General features: G+C 44.6%; 2 protein-coding genes across 3 annotated transcripts in view; one reads left to right on the plus strand and one right to left on the minus strand.

Moving 5' to 3' along the window:
* Window positions 1-7,288: 7,288 nt before the first annotated feature.
* Window positions 7,289-25,377, minus strand: part of Kcnd3 (potassium voltage-gated channel subfamily D member 3) — a 206,088-nt gene continuing 187,999 nt past the window's right edge. Inside the window, exons 2-7 of one of the 2 annotated variants that reach the window (XM_035450794.1) lie at window positions 16,612-16,774; window positions 11,421-11,522; window positions 11,001-11,090; window positions 9,481-9,537; window positions 8,164-8,411; window positions 7,289-7,490 (exon numbers count right to left, since the gene is read on the minus strand). In XM_035450794.1, coding sequence (XP_035306685.1) covers window positions 7,289-7,490; window positions 8,164-8,411; window positions 9,481-9,537; window positions 11,001-11,090; window positions 11,421-11,522; window positions 16,612-16,774 — 862 coding nt within the window. The remainder of the gene's footprint in view (window positions 7,491-8,163; window positions 8,412-9,480; window positions 9,538-11,000; window positions 11,091-11,420; window positions 11,523-16,611; window positions 16,775-25,377) is intronic. The other variant, XM_035450795.1, reaches the window with a different exon arrangement.
* Window positions 17,026-17,326, plus strand: LOC100752071 (40S ribosomal protein S29). Its single transcript, XM_027393881.2, has one exon. It carries the CDS (start codon window positions 17,052-17,054, stop codon window positions 17,220-17,222), a length of 171 nt encoding a protein of 56 aa, XP_027249682.1. The 5' UTR covers window positions 17,026-17,051; the 3' UTR covers window positions 17,223-17,326.

The raw sequence follows: 25,377 nt of genomic DNA on the forward strand, positions 1-25,377 counted from the left end.
ATCCCAATGGCAAGTATATGAATTAAAGTTTTAGAAACTTGAGGCACTTTGAAAGTGAGCATATGCATCTTTATGAAGGTGCTGAAGGATTTAATTTCCATGGGCTGCTACCAGGGATGTTGGAGCTGTTTCCATTCCAGGGTGCAGTCGTTGCAGAGGTGAATGAAAGTGGAGGACATTACCATCTGTGCATGGCTTCCTGGGTGGGCGTGTGGGGTGCATTTTGCTAGGAACTTTCAGTCTAGGCATGTGCCATGCACAGGTTTACTGTAAAGTCAGTTAGGAACTTTTATCATCAAAAGAAAACTTGTCCTGGTTAAGATATTCTACCTACTTTTAAACCTTGTACTCAGTAAAATGAGATCTTGGATTAGGTTTTTAGGGTTCTTTGTAAGATTTAATTTTTAAATGACTCGTAATGAGAAAGGACTTCATGAGAAAGATAATTCAAATTTGTAAATAAGAGTCTAAATTAGGTAATTCTTGAACTTTCAAAATCTCCAGTCCATTCATTACTTTAACTTCAGGTTAAGCTTGAATTAGGCATTCATTATTACATACAGAGATCTTAGGGAAACCTGCTTCTTTGGAGATAGCTATATGTATTTTTTTCTAGGTATGTGTGTGTGAACCCATGGAGTCTACAAGAGGCTTTTGGATCTCTTGGAACTGCAGTTCAAGGCAGTTGTGAGCTGCCATGTGGGTGCTGGGAAGGATCCTCTGACGAGCAGCCAGTGCCCTTAAGTGCTGAGCCATTTCTCCAGCCCGCTTTAGATAATTCTGAGAATACAAGTTTTTTTTGGTGGTGGGCGGGGCGGGGTAGAGTTCAAGACAGGTTTTCTTTGTGAAACAGTCCTGGCTGTCCTGGAACTCTCTGTAGAACAGGCAGACTTCAAACTCACAGAGATCCACCTGCTTCTGCCTCCCAAGCACTGGGATTAAAGGTGTGAGCCACCATCACCCAGCCTATAAGTTACTTCTTTAGTGACTTTTTAAATAAAAGCATGTGTCTTTAGGTAAACTTCAGTCCCAGAATACTAAAAGTAATTGAAGAATGATTGTACTGTGGGTCCTGTCTAAGATAAGGGAATGATTGGGGACAAGTTTTTGAGTGCTTTTCCCTTTTCCCTTTAAATATAAACTAACATTTTTCAGGGCTGTTGTTGACATCCCTGTCACAAAGGTCTTGTCTTGTTGGGCAAAATGTGTCTGTTTTGTATCTTTTCAACAAGTGTTTGTATACTGTTTGACATTTAGTGCTTTAAAACTTTTATTAGGAGTTGGGCATAATGGTACTCACCTTTAATCCCAGCACTCAAGAGGCAGAGGCAGATGGATCTCTCTGAGTTCAAAGCCAGCCTGGTGTACATAGTTCCAGGATAGTCAGAGCTGCATAATGAGAAAACAGTTTTACTATATTTTAATTTTGTGTGCCCCTGTATGTCATGGTTCATGGTTGGAAGTCAGAGGATAACTTAACAGGAATCAATTCTCTCCCTCCACCCTGTAAATCTGGGAATCAAAACTCAGCATCACATCTGCAAAGGCCTTACACACGGAGTGCTTTTTAATGTAAAAGAATTGCTGGATGCAGGCAGAGTTGCTGAGTGCACATACTTTCCAGTTTTCATCTGGATTATTTGAGCTATGGGTCTTTAGTGACACCTAGTGGGCAGTAAGGATGTGAGCACAAATGCTTACAATGAATTTCATAATGGACTTGGACTTTTGGGCATACTGTGTATTTCTTTTACTGTTTTCATTGGGATCTGGTGGTTCTGGAAAATGAAAAGGATTTAAATTTGTGTTGTTGCATGGCAGAAAATGAAAATGCTTCTCTTCTACTAACAGGATTGTTAAGGTTAAATGGATCTTAAAAAGCACTTAATTCTGTCCCTACTCTCTTTAAACTTAAGAAAGGAACTGAAGAGAAGTAAAAAGTGATGGATATGAATTCACAAATACGTGACAAACCTGAGCTTGTGCTTCTCTTGCCTGTCAAGAATTTTACTCTATAGCATTTAATGGCGAGAGTGTGTGTGTGTGTGTGTGTGTGTGTGTGTGTGTGTGTGTGTGTGGTTTGTTTCAGACCGTGGTGTAGGTGGAGCAAATATTAGAGGAAGCCTCAGTAGAACTGATATTGATATAAAAAGAGATTTTTGTTTAGTAATTGGTCCTTAAGGGAGAGCTGTAGACAAATTCAATCCAGTGTTCCGCTGTTAAAACATTGAACCTGCCTAGAGCCTGTAGGAGGGCAAGCTCCCGGAAGCAGTGGAGTTGCTTATGTGGAAGGAGATGGGGCAGGTTAAGTGAGCCCCTTACCCATAAGATTATGCCATCACTCCAGCAGGACAGAAAGCTTCCTGGTGTAAGACAATGCTTTTGGAAGGGAAAGAACTGGTTTTAAAAGAAACCCCACTTCAAGGCTTGTGGCACGTAGTTTGTTTAATCCAGATTGGATACATCAGGTAGAGCAGTGGCACAGGACTCAATACTGTAAATGATATACATGTTATAACATATGCACTACAGTCTCAAAAGAAGACAAGAAACTTAAGAGCTTTTTCTTCCCCCACAGAAAGTTTTCACATGTGTCTTCCTGCAGTTTTGTACAGTGTATTTCTTTGCCATTGTGATGTTGTTAAGCAAAGCCCAGTAATTATACGAAAATAGAAAAGAACACACTTGATGTTTTTCACAAGAACATTAATGGGAGCTCATGACCTCTAAGGAAAACATTGGAATGTCTGGTTATCAAAAATATACCATCCCTCCCACCTCCCTGGTTTGTAAAATAGTCCATTGGTCCAAGGAGTCCCCCAGGACTTGGGTCAATGCCCTGCACTGGCTAATGTGTCATCAACCAGCAGAGTTTAAATAACCTGCTAAGACAAATGTCATTCCCACACTTGATGAGAAACAGAATATCCTGAATAAAAAACAAGACCCATAGGAACCCCTTTAAAAAGCCACTTTCCCCAAGTTAAAATGCTTTTCATGATGCTGTTTGGGCTTCAAGTGTCATGGGTCATAACAATGTTTTTCCTTTGTCCCATCATTTTAAAGCTTTGCAAGTAAAAAGGATTCATCATGAAACAGAGGAAAAATAAAAGTCTCATGTTCCTCTTACGGTGGTTACCATGCCAACTAGCATGAAAGGGAAACTATTACTTCAAATGAACGGTATTGGGATCCTTCTGCCTTACTTAGTTACCTAGTAATTGAAGTGAGGGAGCCTGAATCACTAGAATCCATTAATAATTTCAAATCTAATGCTAGCTCAATTTCAATCACTACTGCTATTTTTAAAAAGACAAGGAAAACAATCTAGGCATATAATGATCTCAGGTACTTCCCCCACTTGCATTCTGACAAGAAAATGACTTGATCCTGAACTGCAGGGAAAACAAAACAACTGTATAACATCCCCAGCAGTTCTGTATGTGACTTTTGTCAACCACGGTTCCTCATTTATCATCCTCCTTAACATCTGTTAAAATTATGTGGTCATAGACTAATAATGTTTAGTTGTTGAGAATATCTACTGGTCTTTTGAAAGGGGTTCTGTACAATTAGTCCTGAGCTTGAGACTAGTTAGGAAAAATGGGAATTAGGAAGAAATAATGGTCTGTTTCAGGAGGTCCTGCTACTTCAGGAATGCTTTCCGTAATCATCACGCTTGAAATCCAGCTTTTAAAAATATGAGCAAACCTTAGAGCCATGAAGCAAGATATAGAAGACACTCCCAGGACATAAAATCTAAATCCTGGATCAAATCATAATGCTGCCATTAACTTGCCATGAAACGTCAGATGAGTCATTCAGCTTCTTTGTGCCCATTTCTTTGAATCAAGGATTTACTGAATTGACTACCTTCACAGATTGTAGTGAGAAGCAACAGAAAGGTATGCTTTGAAATATCATTGTCCAACCCTCTTTTTCATTGACAATATTGAGCATTTGCCTGAAAAAATCTTGGACATTTCCCTTTTCACCTATTTCTTATAGAACTGATCACCCATAGCTTGCTCTACCCAGGAAATGGCAGCTTTGATGGCTATAATTTGTATATATAGTCAGGTGATTACCAGGGCTACATCAAGTTGTACTGACATTTACACAAGAGTGTCTCGTTATATCATGGCATCTTTGATGGACCTTCCCCCAGCATATTAACTCTTTGAGGCAAAGGGTGTGATGTAAAACAACAGCAGCAACAACAAAAATCCCCAAACAAAACAAAAACACATTAGACTAGTAGCCAAGGGTCTTGTGCTCTGGTCCCTATTCTATCCTTAGATGGCTACATTACCTTGAGGGAGTCAAGTTCTCTGGGCCCCAGCTTTCTACACTGGAAAATGAATTAGCTATTGTTTAGTCTTCTCAAGGTCTGGTATACTCAGTATTATATTTTCCAAGTTATTCCCATTTATTATTTGAATGTAGTCTTAGGCTTTTTATATTTGTCTTTTTGATACCCTCTCTCCAGTGCTAAGTAGGGTGGAATGGAGTGGTGGTGTGGGCAATTTTCAGTTATTCTTACATAGTTGGTGCACCATGACTCATTGCACCAGAAAGCTATTGGTTTCCAGAAGATGCAGATATCCTGGTTCTTCACTTACTAGCCGGACAGTCAGACTTACTAAATTGATCCAGCATACTTTTGCCCCTGTGCTTTATCACAAATACCCTTTAGGAGATATATGGCTGTGAGCTGTTTTCCTGGGTTGGTATCTTTGGGCACAGGTAAGACGGGTTCACGGGTTCCTTATCTCCTGCCAAGACTGCAATGAGGGAATGAAAACAAAGATGGTCTAATGCTTTTTTTTTTTTTTTTTTTTTTTTTTTTTTTTTTTTTTTAGGAACTGGCATGATACGGGCTTTGGAAATGAACTAGAAGCAACACAAATATTCAGTTCACTCAAGTCAATAAAAATGGATTTTGGGGACCCAGTTCTAAAAATACATTTCTTTTCATGAGAATCATAGTATGCTGTGTTGGTGCACTGTCCAAGTGACATGGAGATCCTTGGTTGAGTCATTATCCTAGCCCTGTAAAGACATTCCTAAATAGAATGGTGGCTTGTATGTGAATGCAACAGTGTTCTTTTTAAACTCTGTATCCTTATCCCACTCAGTTCGTAGGATGCATCATGCACCTAGACATTCTTTTGTCCAATGGTCCATTCTTTCAAAAGTAAGATCTTTTTCTAGTTCTTTGCCTGCCTGCTAAAACTGGGTCCAGCTTGGCTCTCTGCCTTGGCTGATAAAATATATGTATGGAATTACTGGATTGCATGAATAACTCCATTCCCATGATAAAGGGAAATCCTGTGGCTAGATCTAGAGAAAGGACTGTCAGTAGCCACCGAGGACAAGGACAAAGAGACAAAGATGGAAATAAGGACAACTTTTGCCTTTCTGTGCACTTTCTGGTTTGGTACTAACTCAAAACACCTGGACTCCTCAATGTACAAGGTCACTGGGGCTGGGGCCTTGGAAGCCCTGTGAGGCCTTTCAGGCCCCTGGCTAATAAAACTCATCTAGATAACTGTAGTGGGCAGAGAGATTTTTGAGTTGCAAATGAACAGCTTATCTGTGAGCTGTAGAATGGATGAGACCATTCCTAAACAGCTCATGTGCCTCAGAGTCCAGGCTTCAGAGACCCAAGGAAAAGAATTGGTGTTAGGAAAGGGCTCCTGTCACTATCACCTGCCCCACTGTGAGTGGTGAAAATAATTAGGAAGATTCCAGAAATACTGTTTCACAGGCCCACTATCATGTAAGTAACTTGAACAAACATATTATCCACATTTTCAAGAAGTAATCTCTACTCTCTCATTTGCATGGAGGTCACCAGTGTTCCCACACTTGAGCTATCTTCAGAGATGAGGACTGAAGAGGACTCAGACCTCAAGGCATCTTTCAGACCAGGAGAGAATCATCTAGAATCTCTTGCTTGTTTTCTTGCTTTGAAACATCCTTCACGAGGCACATAGGCTTAACCTTCGAAGCCTCTGTGTAGGAACTGCCTCGGGCATGGTAAGTCCCCTGTTCTTACTTGAGGATGCTCAGGGAGCCTCTTGGCAGAGCACTGCATGGGCTTTTTGGTGGATTCTAAAGGAGGGTACATAGCAAGGTGCCCTGGAGCTCTGACAGCTGTGAGTTGGGTGCTTCTGTCTTTACTGGTGTATAGCAGAAATGATTTCTTTCTGAAGTCGCTATTTCCATTTTCAAGACCCAGGGTGAAACACGTGACCATTCCCCAACTTCCCCTCCCCACCCACATCAAACTGCAAAGACAAGTGGTTCCAATCCCAAGGGAAGCACCTCTGTTCATGAGGTAGACTTACCTCACCCTTCAACTTGCCCCACCTGGCTTCCTTTCTTTTCTGAATTTGCATTTGCTCGGCCTGACTCCCAGGCACAGGTCTGCAGTACTTGGCAGTGACAAAGAAGGCTTTACTCTCTGTCCATGGTGAGACAGATGGTTGGACACAGAAACAGCCAAGGTGAAGCAGATAGGTACAGAGACAAAGGAGACAGATGGACGGACAGAGCAGAAGGGTTGCTGTGTGGTTTCTTGACAACTCTGTATAGGTCAGCTGGGCAGTGAGGGTCCAGCTAAGGTGACCTCACTCCTCCTGGGAATGGGGAGGGAACTCAGCAATAACTGACTTTGAGCCTAAAAGCTTTTGCTATAAAAGGAGAAAAATAAAAACCAACCTCACAAAACGCATTGTTTTGGTTTAAAGGTGTTGGGTCCATGGAGAAAAACATTTCACAAAAATCCATTGATGATTTTGTTTTCCACCTTTTCCCATGAATAAATATTATCCATTAAGATCCTTGAAAAAGGTGCTTAATACACAGTGTTATATTTTCTTCCTGTTTGCATGTGACGACCCGGCCTCTGGGCTGCTCTTGGTCTTGTGTTTTCCTCACTGGGGTCTCCAGAAACAACTGTTATTTGGCCTGAGGTGCCCCCACCAGGCCCTGTCCAGGCAAGCAGCCTACACCCCCTAATGGCCCATCCCCTACCCACCCCCTCCCTTCCTCCGGCCCCAGCAAGATGCAATGTCACAGGGCTTTGTCCACACCAGCAGCGGGATCCTCAGATACCCTTTGCTGCTTCCTTTCCCTTCCAGGCACAAGTCTCAGTGCTAGGGGTGCAACAGGGCAGGCAGAAATAGTGGGAAAGGGGGAGGGAGTGGTCTCATTGGCCACCCACCAACATGCCAGCCCCCTTTACTCCCCACTACCCCCTCGGGCCCTCTGTCCAGTGTTTTTACAAGGCTGAGACCTTGACAACATTGCTGGCTATGGAAGGAATGTTCGTGTTGGGTCCTGGGCTGGCAGGGGGTGGCCGACTCTCTCCCTCTGGGGTTAAAGCTGGGGGAGTGGGGATGCTGATGATGGCTGTGGTAATCTGGGATGTTTTGCAGTTTGGTCTCAGTCCGTCGTCTGCTTTCAAATTAAGGCTGGAACGACTGGGATAGAAAAGAGTGAGTTGGTGATGGTTCCTGCTTGTGGGCACCCCAAATCTTCCTTGACTCACTGCACCGTTTTTGCTCTATGCTCTATCAAGGAACTCTACAGCCCTTGATCTCTCCCTTTAACAATCAGCTTATAATTACAATTCAAATCACTATTAACAATTACTAACTCATCAGATAGTACTTCTTCCCAACTCTTAGGGGCTTATCATAACACTTGTGACATTTGCTTTCTCTGAATTCTCTGCCATGTATTTGGAAGTAACAGGACATGGCTTAAATATAAACAGAGAGGAGAAGGAAAAGTCAGTCTGTGATTCACAATTAGTTTGGGATAAGCCATATATGTAGCATAGTTGGGAGAAGTATTTAAAATGTATAAAATGATCATAGTCCATCTTTTCAATTTTTGGAATCTTTTTGAGTTTTTCCCCTAAAGCCACTGTTGACCTAAACTGCTGTAGTTATAGTATCATCCAATATCCCATGAAGACCCTTTGATTAACTTCAAAGCACGAGAAGTAAGTCGAGAGGAAAGCAGAGGGGCCCCATGCAGTACATAAGGGGAACCACTAGGGGGTCCCTGAGGTTCTAGTGCCGAGAGTGGTTAATTCTGGAAAGGGAATGACTCAAGACTTTGGGGGTGGAGGGAAAGGAAGCCACCCACCTGGTGGTGAGGGAGGGCTGCTCACTGCCCTGGATGTGGATCGTGCTGAGCTCTTGCATGCTGCGCAGGCGAGTGGCTGGCAAGTTGGAGTTGGGCAGGTGTGTGGTCTTCTTACTGCGGCGGGAGCAGCAGGTGGTGGTGAGGCCCGAGTGGCTGGACAGAGAAGGACTTCTGGTAGATGGGTAGTTCTGCATTGAGCTCTCCATGCAGTTCTGCTCAAACATCTGCTCATCAATAAACTCGTGGTTCTGTGGGAGGAAGGAGAGAAAGTGAAAAAGAAGAAGGGAGGCGGGGAGCCCCAGTCTCTGTAGGGCTGCCCGTCTGTTTTGGGCCTTTAATGAAGGACCCCCAGATGCCTGGATTACAGATAAGTGTTTGTAAGGGGTTTCGTTTTCACAGGTGTCAATGTCAAAAGAATCAAATTGGCCTTCCTGGACATTAGACTGAGCAGGGACACACAGCTGTTAAATCATTATGTGTCGCATACCCCATCTACAGCTTTGAGCAGAGGAGGACACAGAAAATGCAGAGGGACTTAGTGGCATCATCAGAGCTAGAATCAAATGTTTCTTAGTAAGCTCTGAAGCCACCGAACATGAGTCTTCTAGGTCCTCTTTGCACACCCGATGACTCTCACAGGTGTGACAGAAATTTGTAAAGGTTTTGGACCATTCACAGAATTGGGGGAGCATTGTTCCTGAATGCAAAGGGGCCAAACGGCTAAGGATAAGATTTCTTCTAATTTTGTTTTCTTTTTGCCTGATTATAGCATGTGGACCCTTCACTACCTGGCAGTTCAGAATTCCTTAGGTCGAATGTAAGCATGGGAGAGATTGTTAACAGCTTCCTGTCTGTAGGCCATGAGGGTGGCTTGTAGCTAAACCCAGAACAATGGAAAAAATGGCTGCTTGAGCAAAGTGACTAAAACTCTATGGCATTGACAGTGTGAGGAGAAAGAGAAGTGTAAGGATAGAGTTTAGAGAAGGTGTCCCCTGGCAGCCAGTACCAGGAGTCCCCTGGAAACTGAGGAGGTAGCCTAGAGATATGTGGCCCATGGGCGTTCGAGAGGAAACTGACCTTGAAGCTGAGTTCCACTGATCCCTCTAAGCCCCCAGGGAAAGGAAAAATAGGAAAGGAAATTGGGTAGTTTTGGGGCAGAAATACTGGAAGCCTGAGCTGGTACTGGGTGTGGCAGCAGAGATAGCAAAAGCCAGGGAGAATTAGCAGCACATGCAGAAAACCAGACTAGGGGTAAGCAGAGTAAAACCACAGACTCAAGATTCAGAGAGAAGAACAATTGAATTTATAAAGCTATACCTTGATGGTGGAGGTTCGTACAGATAACAGGGGATCATCCACAAGATAGGATAACCCCTACAGGACAACATGCCAACAGAAGATAAAAACACCATTGATTGTACATTCCAGCATTCCAGTTTTGACATTCAATTCCTCCATCCCAGCATTTCACCCTCCAGATTCAACATTCCAGCCCTCGTTCCCAGCATTCTGCTTCCCTTGTTCCAACATCTCACCCCTTGGTTCCAATAGGAGCCTGTTTAACCCGACATTCACTCTTTCCATACCAACATTCATCTCTTGCTATCCCAGCATTCCAACTCTGGGTCCCACATTCCTTCCCCCCAAATCCAGCATTCCGATATGCCATCCCTACTACCAATCCAACATTCCCTTAGATTCAGCATTCCACCCCTTCAACGCCAGCATTCCACCTCTCAATCCTCCAATGCCAACATTCCAGCCCTTCAAACCCCAAAGTTTCCTCCCATGCCCTTTTAATTTACACATTCCACCCTGCACATGCAACTTGGAAAGGGCAGTGGGGTCTGGGTCTATCCCATTGGCAAGCTCTGTGTCCTCGAGAGAACTTCTAGATAAGCATACATGGTTTTTGACCATAGATGCTGGGGCCTGGCCTTGCAGAGCACTTTCTCATTTAGAAGATTTTACTGGGTTTCCACTGTCTTCCATGGAATCCATTTTTGTCTCAGAGTAAGAGGTTTCTAGCATTTGGGAGGCCAGGTTATGGGCTACTAAGAATTAGGAAGTTCCTTTCCAAGGTGTGCGGAGCCCTGACTCTAGGCTCTTTGGGTAGGAAACTTCTGGGAAGGAACAAGGAAGAGGTTCACTTTAGCTTTTCTATTCTGACTTCTCCCACCCTACTGTTCCTAGCACTTTTGCCAAGGGTTCAGGGTTGGCCCTACTGCCCTTCCTTTCAGGCTGTCAGTAAGGCACAAGCATCATTCCCGTTCCAGCTGTGGCACCCTATGCTGTGATCTCCTTTAGCAATCAGCCTTTCACAATCTGAACTCCCTGCAAAAGTGCAAGGTTACTAAGTGGGGTTGGGATTGATAAATTCTTGGCTAAAGAATAAATATACTGCCCCTTCATTAATGTAGACACAAAGGGGCCCAGGGATTGCCTCAACCCAGCTACAGGGGTGGAACAAAAATCTTCCTACTGCTCTACTGTCCTGTGTAAATTCAGTCTGAGTCTTGTTGGGTGATGCCCATCAGAACTGAGAAATGAAAAACGGAATTCTTAGTCCTCGGTAATTAAGACACATGCTGGTGTTAGGGAGGAATGGGAAGGCTATGGGGATGGCCTTTTCTCTACAGCTGCAGGACACAGCTGATGTCTCCCTCTAGTGACCTTGACTCACCCCCTGGGGTCTTCATCCTGGGTGTTGATAGACCTTGCCATTACTCCTTTGGATTGGAAGGGGATAGACTGACTATCTGGCCTAGGATGACAATGTGAGTACAGCCTTGGGAGGTCAGGGATGAAGCAGGAGGGGGCAGTAGGCTGGAACTCACAGTGGTCTTTTCTAGGCAGTGCAGCAAGTGGTGGTGCTGGCTCTCAATGAGTGAGGTGGTCTTGCCCATGTGCTCCTCTTCAGGGGTGCCCTAGTGAGAAAGAAAGAAGAACTAAGTATAACTGCCATCTTCTCTCTTTAGCCTCTTCCGCTTCTTCACAGAAGGTAGGAGGGCATGGGAAAAATCTCGATAAGCCAAATCTTAGGGCCACCGTAAAACCTGCTGGCCTTGGTCTGGGGGCCCTTGTCAACAGCTGGTTTATGGGCAGTGGTGATAATTACATGAGAGCAGCATGTTGGTGAGAACATGTCTCTCTCAGAGTCTAAACTGGAGCTTTCTGGAAGAGTGCTGGTACCTGTGGATGAGTGAACAAGACTATTTCTGTTTTTATCTCCTCTGTCAGGACTTGTGAACACCTACCGTCAGCTCCAGGGCTTCATTGAGGAGCCCATTGCGCTTGCTGTGCAGGTAGGCATTGGAGCTTCCTGTTTTGGCCACACGGATCCTGGCAAGGCGGGCCTTCTGTGATGGGTAGACATGAAAAGAGACAATAAGATACATGAAGAGCAAGCCTGGCAGAGCCAGTGACAACAGCTGCCTCACTGAGGCTGGTTTCTTTAACATGGTGTGAGAAGGGAAAATAGGCTCCCCTGTTTTGGCTTTATGCATCTCTGCATACTCTTTCCCTGGTCTTTAAATGTGGGAAAGAGGCTAACACTTGAGTTGGAAGGTCTTCCTGTAAGTCCAAGAATGGCTACTCCTCTAGATGGAGAGAATGAAAAGGAAGATATGAAACAGCCAGCAAGTCATCAGCCCTGTTACCTTCTTGTCTCTGAGCAAAATACATTCATTCATTCCATGTCTAGGATGAGTTTTCCCAGGAACCCTACTGCAGCCCTCCCATGGCCAGATGTTTATAGTCAAGTGAGTTTCTCATAATTCACGACATTGGCTGCTGCCACTTTGGGAGAAGGCTAGGTGTTGAGAGCTGCTTATGGAAATCCAATTGTGTCAAGCTCATTACAGCCTTATGTAATCTGATTGCCACTTAGAGCCAGACCTTTCTCATATGTAGGCTCTGTCTTTATTACTTTCCAGAGATGAAAGGTTCTTCCGTTCCCCTCTGAGGCGCTTCTTTTAATCTTATCTCACTCTGGATTCTATTAAGGTGGAAGATTGTCACATCAAACATACCGTATCATTTAATCATTCCCAAATGAGAAACACAGGTTTGAGGAAGGTTTACAAAATGGTATCAAGTGTGTGAAACTTGGTGGTGCTCTCTGCCTGGTTTTGTGTTCCTGGGGGTCAAAGCCTGAGACTTAGGCCCATTCTTTCATTGCCAGCAACCATTGCACGCTCCGAACCGAACAGGAATTCAAGCAAAGCTTGTGGTAGCCAATGAAGGAAAACCAAGCATGGTTGGCTGGAGGCCTATGCTTATAAAGCCCTTGTAATGGGTTCAGTCTTTGTGTGGACTGATCAACTTCCACACTCTCTCATCCACAACCATAAAGACACCATGAAAGATGGGAGCATGTAGCAACCATTTAGGCTGTTTCAAAGGTCAAACAATTAATAATGAATTGATTTAAAAAATGGAGTTCATGAGGGGGAGACACTCAGCGAGGGTGAGGGAATGGATTAGAAAGGTTTCAGCTCATGTCCTCCAACTAGGAAGCCAAATACAAGGCGCATTTCTCCTTCCTCCTTGAGTTCACCTCCTCTCAGGTACATTTCTAAACTTGAAGGGCAAAGCCCAGCAATCTGCATCTTCAACAGGATAAATGGAGCTTTGAGGTTAGAGGAGAGATATGGTACAATACTGTCAGCCCTGGACATGGTCTGCCACCATTACTGATAAAGACCATTTGGGAACCCCTGCAGAGCCTGGCACAACTGGGACTTTCTATCAGGCAAATGGCAGGGACTGCCTGGACACGAGTTTTTGCATTTCTTGCCCCGTGAGAGGCAGAAGGGAGACAAGTGAGAAATGGAAACACAGGCAGTTGTACACTTAGACATTTTTCAGAGACTTTAAGACTTATGTTGATGTAAACCCATACATAAGAATACTTCTTTGTAGTAACAGGAAACTGTTTCTATCCCAGGTGCTTTTCAACAGGCAAACATCCAACAGAGCTCTACTGAGTGAGAAAAGTGAATGAACTTTTAATTTTTTTGACACAAAATCTTGTTGAGTTACCCAAGCTGGCTTGGGATGATGCTGTAGCCCAGGTCGACCTAGAACTTGTGATTCTCCTGTTTCAGCCTCCTGAATCACAGGTCTGCACCACTAGGTCTGGTATAAGGAACTAGTGATATAATTTTAATTAGTCTCTGGGAATTATATGAATGAAAAAGGCCAACTCCCACAGGTTACCAACTGCATGAGTACATTTATGTAACTCTTTTGAAATGAAAATGTTTTATAAGCAGAGATCAGACAAATAGTTTCCAGGAGTAAGGGATGGGTAGAGATATAGCAGGAGTGTGATTATCATGAGGGAACTGGCTAGTCTTATAGTCATGAAGCTGCTGGGTCTGTAGGAACTGGGTGAAGAAACTGTGACACACACACACACACACACACACACACACACACACACACACACACAAAACTGGGGCGATCTGGGCAAGATGGGTTAGAGGGGTGGCTTCATACCCTTTAAACCCTTTGTGTACTGTATAACTCTATAGAATGTTACTGTTAGACAAAACTGGGCACAGTACAAAAAGGACCTATTTTTTGCAACTATATCATCTATAATTATCCCAATAAAAAATTCTATTAAAAACAAAGGATATGGTGCTGGGGTGTAGTTAAGGGACAGAGTATTTTTACCTGCCACGAACAAGGTCCTGGGTTTAATCTCCAGCACAACAAAAATAAAAATGTAAGCAAAACTAAAACAATCTCCCTTGAGACCAAAAAATGTGGGTGGAGTTGGGACAGGTGGTGGCCTCTCCAGGCCCTATCCCAGGTGCCTCTGCTAGGCAACCTTGAGTCATCTTTGGTTCTCTTGACCTAGGGAAGACAGTCCCCAAGGCTAGATGTATGTGAAGACACTAGTTTCTTTTGGAGCCTCTATCCACAAGGCCCCTGAACTGGAACTTACTTTTATGCCCATACAGCTCCCAGAAGCGTGGGCAGAGCTAAGGGCTATCATTAGCTTCTTTGACCTCCTCCCTGTCCCGTCTCTCCACTTTCACCAAGTCCCCTGGGCCCGTCTTGCCTTGGCTCACCATGACAGACTGAGTGCTGGAAGCAGACAGTATTGTTTTTTTCCTCTCACAGGAAGCCCAAGGTGAAAGAGACAGAGCTGTGCAACCTTGAGGAGAAACAGTATCCAGGCTCGGGAAAACACTGTAAATATTTACTTATTTCAAAGGAGAGACAAAAGGGTTAGGTAGGGCTCATCTTGAGTAGCTCAGAGGGAGGACAAAGCCAGAGTCGGTCCTTCTGGACTTTAATTGAACACAGTAAGCTTTACACAATCCACGGGAAAGAAGTCACTGTTGTAGTCTTTGCAGTTGAGCTTCTTTGAGAAGTAGGAACGGTGCCACCAGGGAGGGGAAGGTGGCTGCAGAGCACAACTGCCTTTGGAGGAGCTGTCACCATTGAGCCTGGCACTTCTGAGAACCCTACCAGCTGTGGGGAAAGCCTGGGTTTGTATTTGCTCAGGTTTAAGGGGTGTGAGGGCAGAGTGTGCTGCAGGATTCCCTGGCCCTCAGGACCCCAGAGTTTGGATGTGGGAGCCCAGTTTTCCTCTGCCCCCTTATTTAGAACTGCATGATGAATTTAGTCATTGCTCACATTTACCAGCTGACTTGAGCTGGGAGAGATAACATGACTTTCATTTCTGGAGTGTCTGGAAGAGGGAAGACCTTGACCTTGGGTGAAGATAGATGGTGTAGGAGAAAGGATGTAAGAAGAAAGACTTTCCAGCTATCGATAACACAGACCAGGCACAGGTATGGGGGGCAGGAAGGTAAGGAGGAGGTGATACAAGAACACACAAGAGGTCATATTTGGGATAGAGGGACCAAGTAGGTTTAGTGTATGATTATACTATTTACTGTTCTATGTAAATTGTTATGTAACCATTGTTTTAGAGTTAGCTTAAACTTGTGGCTTTGCTACAGTCAGTACACACAGACCTATTCTGAGGTTCTAGATTGCTTTGTACAGTATAAAGCCCTGCTACCCCAGGGGTTATTCTTGCAAGTGGGAGCTAGTCATCTAGCTACGGGACCTGTCACATGGAAGGTGCTTATGTGAATGTCTGTAGAAGAAGTGAAGGGATAGGAGAAAGAATAAATCACAGAGAGCAAAATCCTTGTGCTGTCTAAGCTAATCTTCCAACAAGGTGCCCTTCTGTCCTTTGTACCCAGAGATTGATCATGACCTCAGAGCCCGAGACAATAAGGGTGCCATTTTTGGCCCAGATCAAAAGGGAAGTAGAAACTTCCCCTCAGATATCCCTTCACTTCTAGTCTTTGCCAACTTGACTGAATTGAGAATCACCCAGGAGACTGGTGAGGCACACACACCCAGGAGTGTCTGTGATGGCATTTCTAAAGAGAATTAACTGGGGAAGACCCACTTTAATGTGAGTGGTACTGTGGGCTGTGAACTCAGATGGAAAAAAAAAAAGCAAATTCCTTCCTCTTTGCCACCTGTCCACTGAGAGGTGAAGAACAATCTCCACGTGCTCCTCCTGATGCCATGATGTGTAGGGCCAGCAGACAGACTAATTCTTCTGAAACTGTGAGTCAAAATAGTTATTTTTCTTTTAATCATGTATGACAGGCATTTGTTACAACAATGCAAATGTTAATAATACAGGACCCCAGCAAAAGTCATTGGCAGGAACCATCTCTGGAAGATGCCTAGGGGTTGGTGTGGCTGTGCTGTCCCAGAGACAAGCCTGAAGGCTAAGTGCAAAAGAGGCTTCTGCACATACCAGCCTGCAGACATCTGGCTCTGTATGGACAGACAACATTTCACTTAACCTGTCATCCTAAATAAACACTTGGCAGAACTTAGAACTTTCCCCAGGCCTAATGCTGACTCTCCAGTCACCGGTTGGGTTCTGTGACTCTACATAGCACCCTGGTGCTTCCTGACATTTAATGTTCCATTTGACCCAGAACACAGTGGCCACAGTCACAGAGTGTTCTGCTCTCATGGTGTTCATTTTTCCTTTCTGCACATTTATTTTTTTGTCACTTACTTATGTATAGGACCTCAACAGGATATTAAAATGACATTTTGTTTCCTGGTAAAGCTCTGGGATGGGAAAAGGAGGAGCCAGGAGCTGCTTTGGTGGCCATGGCTGGGCGTGTAGAAGTGGAGCTATGGGCCAGTTCAATAGACTACGTAAAAGGCCAATCCAGTTATGTGTCAGTAGTGAGGGTTTGCTGTATCAGCAGGCTGGGGCTAGAACTGAGGACATTAGTGAGGAGTAGGAGACATGAAGTTGCCTTATCTTTCCAAGCCAGAGGGAGTCTGGGTAGTGATCCTCCAAAGAATTGAGGCCTGGCTAGACTGTCTTGAGTCTCCTACCCTTCTTACTCCTTCATCCCCAACCCTGTTTCTAAGGCTTACCTTTTGTGCCCTGCGTTTATCTGCTCTCTGGTTCTGGTGGTAGATCCGGCTAAAGTTAGAGACTATCACAGGGACTGGCAGAGCAATGACCAGGACACCACTCAACGAGCAGATAGAGCCAAATATCTTCCCTGCGATCGTCTTAGGCACCATGTCTCCATATCTGCAAGAGAGAGGGAGACAGATGGGGGAAGAGAAGATGTAAGGAAACAAGTGAGGCTACCCAGCCAATCATTCACTCACTCACACACTCATTCATTTATTCATCAATATTTCTTTCATAGCACCTACTATCAACGGGGTTCAGGGATACAATCTTAGAGTAAAAGAAGCAGAACTTTTATGTTCACGGAGCCAACTTGCTATTAAAAAAATGAGTGTATGATGACATTAAAAAAAACTTGGTGGGCCTTTTTCCTCTCCGGCCGGCTGAAGGCAAGATGGGTCACCAGCAGCTCTACTGGAGTCACCCGCGCAAGTTCGGCCAGGGCTCTCGCTCTTGCCGCGTCTGCTCCAACCGCCACGGTCTGATCCGAAAATACGGGCTGAACATGTGCTGTCAGTGCTTCCGTCAGTACGCGAAGGACATAGGCTTCATTAAGTTGGACTAAGCAACCTTGAATGGATTATTCAAGACTGTCTACCCAGTGTAACAGATCATGCTAGTCTTTGTACATAAAGAATAAAAAAAAATGGAGACCTTCAAAAAAAAAAAGAAAAAAAACTTGGTAGTAAGCAGACCAAGAAAGACAAGCATTACATGTTCTCACTCATATATGTGTTTTAACATCAAGTCTTAGATTTGTGTTTAATTTGGAGTATCTGTAGAACCCAGAAAACCAGAAAGGGACCATTGGTGTGTGTGGGGGGAAGAAAGATCTTAAGGGAGGGAGGCCAGCGGAACATGGGTGATATGAAGGGGGAGGGGGATAACAGGGAGGGAAAGTGGGAAGAGGGATAAAAGGGTAGGGCAAGGAGGTCCGTGAGGGAAGACTAACTCCAGTGATTTTTGAAGAAGCGATATGGCAACCTCCTATTTTATAAGCTTCATATATATTATACAAAAAGTTTAACTGCAGTTATCTGCATAGGGATTAATGCTCCTCCCAGAAGTTACAGGTTGCCAAATAAAATACCTAGTTCTGAGTTGTCAGTTAAGGGTGTCCTGGAGCCCCGTCCCAAACAACACAGCCTATTGCCATTGCTCTTGGTTGACCACCAGAACTTGGTAAGACTCTATTGCCGAAGACACTACACACATTGGTCATAGGGCATGGAGAAATCAAGTTGGTACTGACCAGCAAGCTTCCTCCCTGCTGGCCAGCTTTCATAGCACTAGAAAGTGCTATGTAGGCTTCTGGGTGGGAGTGGGGGGTGGGGTGGGAGGAGTCAATAACAGTCTTATTCAGCTGTGAACTCTGTGAACTGCAATAATGGCCAGCATGGCAAGATATGCCCATGGACGACAAAGCAGAATGAATGTTATAGTGATAACCAAGAACTTTTGTTTGGGTTTAAGGCCTGATCTACAGGAGTCCACACTCCTAAAGGAGGAGCTATGGACATTTGATGGCTTTTGGTGGGGAGAGACAGTCTTCTGCAAAGATAGTAAGTCAACCACAATTTAGGGGTGGGCCCATATCCATATGTGTATATGGACAGCATGTGGACAGCACAAATTGGACAACACATGCTTGGTTCTGTTAATCTGGCCAAGAGCACATGGTTGAGGAGCTCATAGGCTCCAGATGTGAACTTACTGGCATCATTTCTCTAGATTAACATAGTCTCAGACTGCCCTCTAAATTCATATCTTTATACTCATAGATTAGTGAAGCTCTCAGATAACATTGGAGAAGTTTCCTTGTGGTTAATGCAGAAACTCACAACTGGTCAAAGTTCCGAGAACAAGTGACTGTGGAGTGCTCAGTCACTAATGAGGTACCTATATCCTATCTCCTGCCCAAGGCTCAGGGACCATCATGGACAGGATGATTATAAGACCCAGAGGTTGGTGAAGACTGAAGCAAGAGTGTCTTTTGGCCACGACAGAATGGCAGCACTCATGAACTCACAACAGCTGTGTTTGCCTCCATAAGATCAAGCTAGCCAACATTTTAGCATGGAGTGAGATGTAGTTCATGAGTCTCCACCCCTAACTGAGGAGATACGGATATTTGATGGCTTTGGAGGAGGGAGGGAGGGACAGTCAGTTTTCTTTGAAGATACGGCTCCTGGTAGGTCAACCACACTCCAGTGGGTGGCCCGACACCCAGAAATATATGGACAGCATAAATTGGAATTGATGAATTATTAAATTAACAACAACCAAAAAAGGGGGTGGGGAGCTGGGGCAAGGAGGAAGGTGGGGGATGTGTGCTGGTTAGTTTTGTGTCAACTTGACACAAGTTAAAGTCATTTTGGATGAGGGATTCTCAATTGAGAAAGTACATATAGGCAAGTCTGTCCAGTGTTTTCTTGTGATTGATGTGGGAGTGCCCAGCATAATTTAGGTAGTGTCAACCCTGGACAGGGTGTCCTGAGTTGTATAGCAAAGCAGGCTGAGCAAACCATACAGAACAAGCCAGTAAGCACTGTTCCTCTATGGCTTCTGCTTTGGTTTCTGCCTTCAGGTTCCTGTCTTGAGTTTCTATCCTGACTTCCTTCTGTGATGGAGTGTGATCCAGTAGTTGTGAGCTGAAATAAATCCTTTCCTCCCCAAGTTTCTTTTGATCATAGTGTTGTATCACATCAATAGAAACCCTAACAAGACAGGGTGGATCTGGGTAAACGTGATCAAAACACATTGCATGGAACTCTCAAAGAATTAAAATATTTACTACAAACCATAAACACTCTTTGGCATGAGGCTGTTTCCATGAAGAGAACAGAGGCAGACATTATAGTCAGGAAAGGCCTCACTGAGATGAGATGTGAGCTCTTTGTGTCTGTAGCAGAAACAACCTCAACATGTCCAGAAATCTTTACTGCTAAAAAGATGAAACTTAAAGGTACTTATTCTGAGGGGACCCAGGTGTCCTGGGTGTCCATGGAGGATGTGGAAGGGGACAGCCTAAGGTCCTTACCTGAACCCTTGAGAACTGTGGTCAGGGCAGGTGTTGAGTGAGAGAATAAATGAATGAACGGCTTCAGGGAAGTTCCTTAAACCTTATGAAGTAGACTCTGAGGACCGCTCTCCTCTCATTGTTCAGGGGCTGGGGTTCCAGCACATACTACCATTAGGACCTGCTCCCATCCTTTTGTGACCACATTTGCCTCTCCAGCCTTGACACTCAGGAAGGTGGGGAGGCCTAGAGCTTGGAATTTTCACTAAGATGATCTGGATTCAAGACCCTCCTAGGCCACCATTAAATAACTGTGTGATCTTGGAGAGTCATTACTTTGGGCCTCAGTTCCCTTTATAAAATGAAAATAACAAAAGCAACCAAAGTTAGAATCTCACAGTGATAGATGTAGCCTATAAACATGAAACTCACTAGCTTTTCTGCAGGCATTCTAGAAACCATGATTTCTGTCGGGGGGGGGTGTGTGGGTTGGGGGTGGGAGGGGGAGGGGGGGAGGGCTCTAAAAACAGTTCATTGTTTCAAATCTACATAATCCCAGTGATGGAGGCAAGCAACTTCCATGTACTAGATTGTGTTAGTTGAGATTTTCAGGTGACATGATTGACTGAAAGGTACCCGTGGGTCCACAACCACCAATGTAAGTAAAAATGGCAGGAGGATGGAAGACTAGAGTCAGGAAGGCTGCATTTGAGAGTGGCTGAGACTGGTGAAAATGCTGAGCAAAACACAGTGGTTGTTTTAAACATTTGAAGCTAGAACAAGGTTGAGGGAGCTATACCCACTGCTGGGCAGATGGTCTGAGGGAGCAGAAGATGGGGAAAACAGAATGACTCCACTCCCAGGGACTTCTGCCTTCTCTGTTGAGAGGAATGCATTTCATCTAAAGAAGACTGGGACTGAAATGGATCAGAAGGGTCTGGAGCCTGGAGTCTGGGAGGGAGAGTGGACATGTGCCTAGCTGGACTCGGTGGATTCCCATCAGAGGTACTCATGGCTCCTGCCCTGAAGATAGGAGGGAGTACAAGTGGGGCTGCAGAGCCACTGCCTGTGATCTCTGATCACAGCACAGCAGAGAAACACCAAGAGGCTAGAGCTGCAAGATTGCTTTGTTGGTATTTTTACAGCAAGAAAGCACAGACCAACGGGCTTGGCATCCATCACTTCTGCCATCAGATTGCTGGCAGAATTCAAAAGCAGATTATTAAGCGGACAGCTTGTGAACGCTTGGAAAATAAGCTGTGTTTGGTTTGTTATGCACACATCTTGCCAACTTAACCTTATTTCTTGTTTTGAGAGTGAGGTTAACCGGCTGGCAGATCAGGGGATGGCTAGAGGCCCATCGTCAAGACTTTGCAGGATGCCTTCTTGCCCCAGTTCTTCGTGTCCTTGACAAGCTAGAGGAAGTGGTATGGATGGAGGAGTGGTTAGGAGGGGCCGAGTGACCATCTCTAGCCTTCTGGCACCTTTTCAAGATAACCAGCAGTGCTCCTATGCCAGCAAAGGGAGTACACAACTCTGTTAGGAGGGCTTCCTTTAGTGAAGGAGTAAATATCAATGAAATAAAGAAGGGATCTAACGCTAAGTCTCCAGTGTATTCCAGAATTTTCCAGCAACTTGTATAAAGCCAGAGGGAGGCAGCATGACCTAATAATTGAGAGAAGGGCTGGAATCAGATCCGGGTTTATACCCTGGGCCAGTATGGCTCACTAACTAGTTAAATGACCCTGGGCAGTATTTGACCTGAGCCTGTGCCACCTATGGGATGGGCTTCATATCCCCAGAACCGTGAGAATAATTCAGAAAAAAAGTTTAGTTTTGTGCCTGAGTAATTGTTAACTGTCTACAGTGTGATGGACTTGTTTTTCTGTTCACAGTCTACCCTGTGCCCTTCACTCACCAATCTGAAATGAACCCTTTTAGAAAAGCTGCCAGCCACACACTGGCCATTCTATTCTTATCCTCTCTGGTCAGAGCAAGTTCAAAATAAGGCATCTTCCCTAAGCTGGGCCAGTGAGTTTCCACCCAGACTTATTTCTGGGCACTTTATTGAGATGCAGTTAACACACTATAAAATTCAACTATCTAAGCTGTAGATTTCATCAGCTTCTAGTGCAGTTGCCCAGTTGTGCATCTACTACCCACAGTAATTGTTTCTACCAGGAAGCAAATCCAAGGTTACACAGCTTAAGGAAGTGCACTACACCCATGCTACATCTGAAGTCCCTAACTCGAGAATGTTTTCATTCCTTTCTTTCTTCCTCCTTCTCTCCCTCTTTTATCCTCTTTTGCTTTAAAGCTCTCTCTCTCTCTCTTTCTGGTGTGTGTGTGTGTGTGTGTGTGTGTGTGTGTGTGTGTGTGTGTGTCTTGGAGAATGAACCCAAGGCCTCCTGCATGCTACACAATCCTACCACTGAGCTATATCCCACCCATGGGACTTTATCTTGTAACCACCAAAACCACATGTTGATTAGCAGTCTCAGACTATGTACATCCCACTGGTGCTGTCTCGGGATCTTTCCCTGCTTGGATGTTTCACCCATGAAACACAGAACTCATGGTCTTTGTGTCTGACTTCTTTTTACTCAGCATGTTCAAGACTCAAGCACCTGCTAGCATGCATCAAAACCTCCTCATTCCCTTTTGTGTCTCACTCATGTTCACTGTGAAGACAGTTCACATCTTGTTACCTTATTCATCAGCTGACATCAGTGGGTTGTTTCCACGTTTTTTTTCCCCAATGCTTCTTCATAATAGGTGAACAATTGTGTGTTAACTTTAGCATGACTCTGTTTTCATGAGCTAGGGGTCACATGGTGATGTTTACCAGTGTGAGGTACTGCCAGAATGTTTTGCACAGAATAACATTTTATAAACTCATCAGTGATGAATATGGGGTCCGATGTGTCCTTACCTAAGAGGACACTGTTATTTTCTGGTTTTGGGATGATGGCTTCCGTAGTGAGTATGAAGTGGTATCTCAGTGCTGTTTGATTTGTGTTTTCCTGATGGCTTCTGATGCTGGCATTTCTCTACCTTTTCTGGATTGTACCCTGCAGTGTTCCTTCCACATTAGTATACCACCATGTGCTATTTGAACTTGTTGAAAGTGTTCTATGGGAGTGAGGAGGCCCTCCCTTGTCTTCTACAAAATTCTCTGTCCTGGGGTAGGCTGCCTCTTCCTAATTCTGTAACAAGGAGAAAGAAAACACCAAAATTGCTAAGGGGTTTAAAGCATTGTGTCTTTGAGAACAGCTAGAAGATATGTTATTTCCAACTGAGGTAGTTACTGTTTATTTCATAATATGGAATGCATACAGTGGGAACAGGAAGCAGAAACCCATCCGTGGAGAAGATGGAGAGGTCCTTCTGCCCAAGACTCTCTCAACCAGGAACTGAAGCTGACTGTCTCAGTTTCCCTAGTCTGTTTCTGTTGGATGAGTGTAAGTGCTCAATGTGATGATGTTATTTCTCTGTTGCTATTTGTTCTTTTACTTGGAAGCCTCACCCAAGGGGACACTCTGCTCTGTCCAGGATGCTCTTAATCAAGAACTCCAGCTGGCTGCCTCAACAGAGCTTTCCCAGTCAATTTCTGCTGGATGTTTGATTTGATGCCTTTACCCACTGTTGGCTTTCTCAGTCGATTTGATGTTGTTTTGCCATCTATCTGGTGTTTCAGCCTATATGTTCCTCGCTATTTACTCCTTTTCCCTTTGCTTGCTGCAGACTCAATAAACCCACTCATTCAAAAGCATAAGCATGGCTATTGTAGATTATTCTTGGACTGTACAGAATATACCTATGGGACCAGACCAATCTCTTTTAAAGAGTTTGAAGCTTTGAAAAACCAGTCTCTGGAGCTATTGGCAGCTGTGCTTTCTGCTGTGGGGAAACACCACATTCCTGTTAGGAAGGAAAGAGGCTGAAGCACAGAAAGAAAGCAAAGGTGGAATGAACACGATGGAGTTAGAGCTGTGGTCCTAGCTGTTACCAAGGGCCAGCTGTGCCCTTGACTCTCCCACGTCTCAGTTGTTCTATCCATGCCCCCACCCACGCTGATCCAGCTCATTAGTGGTTTTGCTTACTCTTCTTTCATTTGGATCCACTAAAGATGATGACGGAGAGGCTGCCACTACAGATTGTTCTTAAATTTCTAAATGACAGAGTCACTATGCAATGGAGTCTTTAGGAGTCAAAGGGATTTTAACAGGTTGTAATCACGGGTGAAATCAGCCAGATTAATTTCAATAAAGATAAATGATACCACCAGAATTTGATTCAAATAATCAATGACTTACATATCCATTAAAAAAAGCAATCACTAGGGAATATAACGTCAGCACCTGCCAACAGTGTAAGAGCTTCTCAATTCCTAATGCCATCTTAGGCTGGACTGACATGTGAACAGATCCCAGGAAGGTGGACCAGAGACTGGTTCTCCTCCACTCCTGGTGCACAGCACTACATCTCCAGGCTGTTATAGGCCAGGGACCTTACATACCTATAGGAGAATTGCCCAACGGAATCCCACACAGAGGAGGCTAGGATGGAGAGCGTTGTGGAAGTTTTACATGTTAACATGGGAACACTTTGCCTGAAAGAGTGGGACTGGGGAGGAAAATTATGGAGTAAAGGGGTGAACTGGAAGCTGTACTTGGTGAGAACTTTGTACATACCCGTGGAGCTCATGGCAACCCACAATCTCAGGCAGGGATGAGCCTAAAGAGGACAAGACCATGTTCAAGGTCAGTCAAGTAGCAAGAGGCAGAATGATGGGGTTACACCTGGGCTATTTCCCATAGATCTCCTCTGTCCTTTACTTCCGCTCTCCCAGGTAGGAGAAGAAAGAAAGGAGGAAGTGGCTTTGGGGGAGACAATGGCCCAGGAAGAGAGCTCTAAGGACTCAGCTGGAATTGGCTCCCTTTCTCCATCCTATCTCCATGCCCTCAGTAGTAGCAGGATGGTGTAGTGGCCAAAAGCATGGGTCCTAACTGCCAGCCTGCCTGCTGGGGGCCCAGCTCCTGGATTTGCCACTGGCTGGTGACTTTGGGCATATTACTTGCCATCTCTTTTCTTGGCTTCCTGGTATTTGTAGAACAGTGGCGTGAACCAGTTTCTATTTGTGAAAGTACTTGGTCTTCACAGGTCTTTATCAAGTAGGTCCTGGACTCAGGTCACCGTTATTTTTTGACTGGACTTCTGCAGAGGCCTGTAAACATGGCTTCTTATGTCTATTTCCTTTCTCCTTTGAGACACAAAGATGTATGTGCTCAAAATGCAAATCTGTGGATGCCATCCCCCTGCTCAAAGTGTATTAAGAAATGTTTGTGGAGCATGTAGGAAACGTATAAAGACCATGTGTGGTGGTGATGCAGAGGCAGCATGCCTGTCACTTAACAGCCAAGGGGTGTGGTAATGACCATGGTGGCCAGGGGCAAATGTCCACCTGGGGGGATGTGCCAGGGATGGGGGACAGTTGTTAATAGTTCAGTCCCAATGGAAACATGTGGAATTTCAGAAGAGGGAACTAAGGAAAAAAACAGTTAGGAAAGTCAGAGCCTAGAAAACCATCTAGCCCCAGAGCCCCATCTCTATTCCAAGCTCACTCCAACACATCCTGGCTATGCAGGTGGGGATGACAAGGGTATGGAATCCTTTCCTGGGGTAGGTGAAATGGCTCATT

Source organism: Cricetulus griseus, assembly GCF_003668045.3.
Source record: "Cricetulus griseus strain 17A/GY chromosome 1 unlocalized genomic scaffold, alternate assembly CriGri-PICRH-1.0 chr1_0, whole genome shotgun sequence".
Classification (NCBI taxonomy): domain Eukaryota; kingdom Metazoa; phylum Chordata; class Mammalia; order Rodentia; family Cricetidae; genus Cricetulus; species Cricetulus griseus.

Excerpts from the sequence above, each read along its gene's own strand:
- LOC100752071 (XM_027393881.2), top strand. The coding sequence starts at position 17,052 with ATGGGTCACCAGCAGCTCTACTGGAGTCACCCGCGCAAGTTCGGCCAG.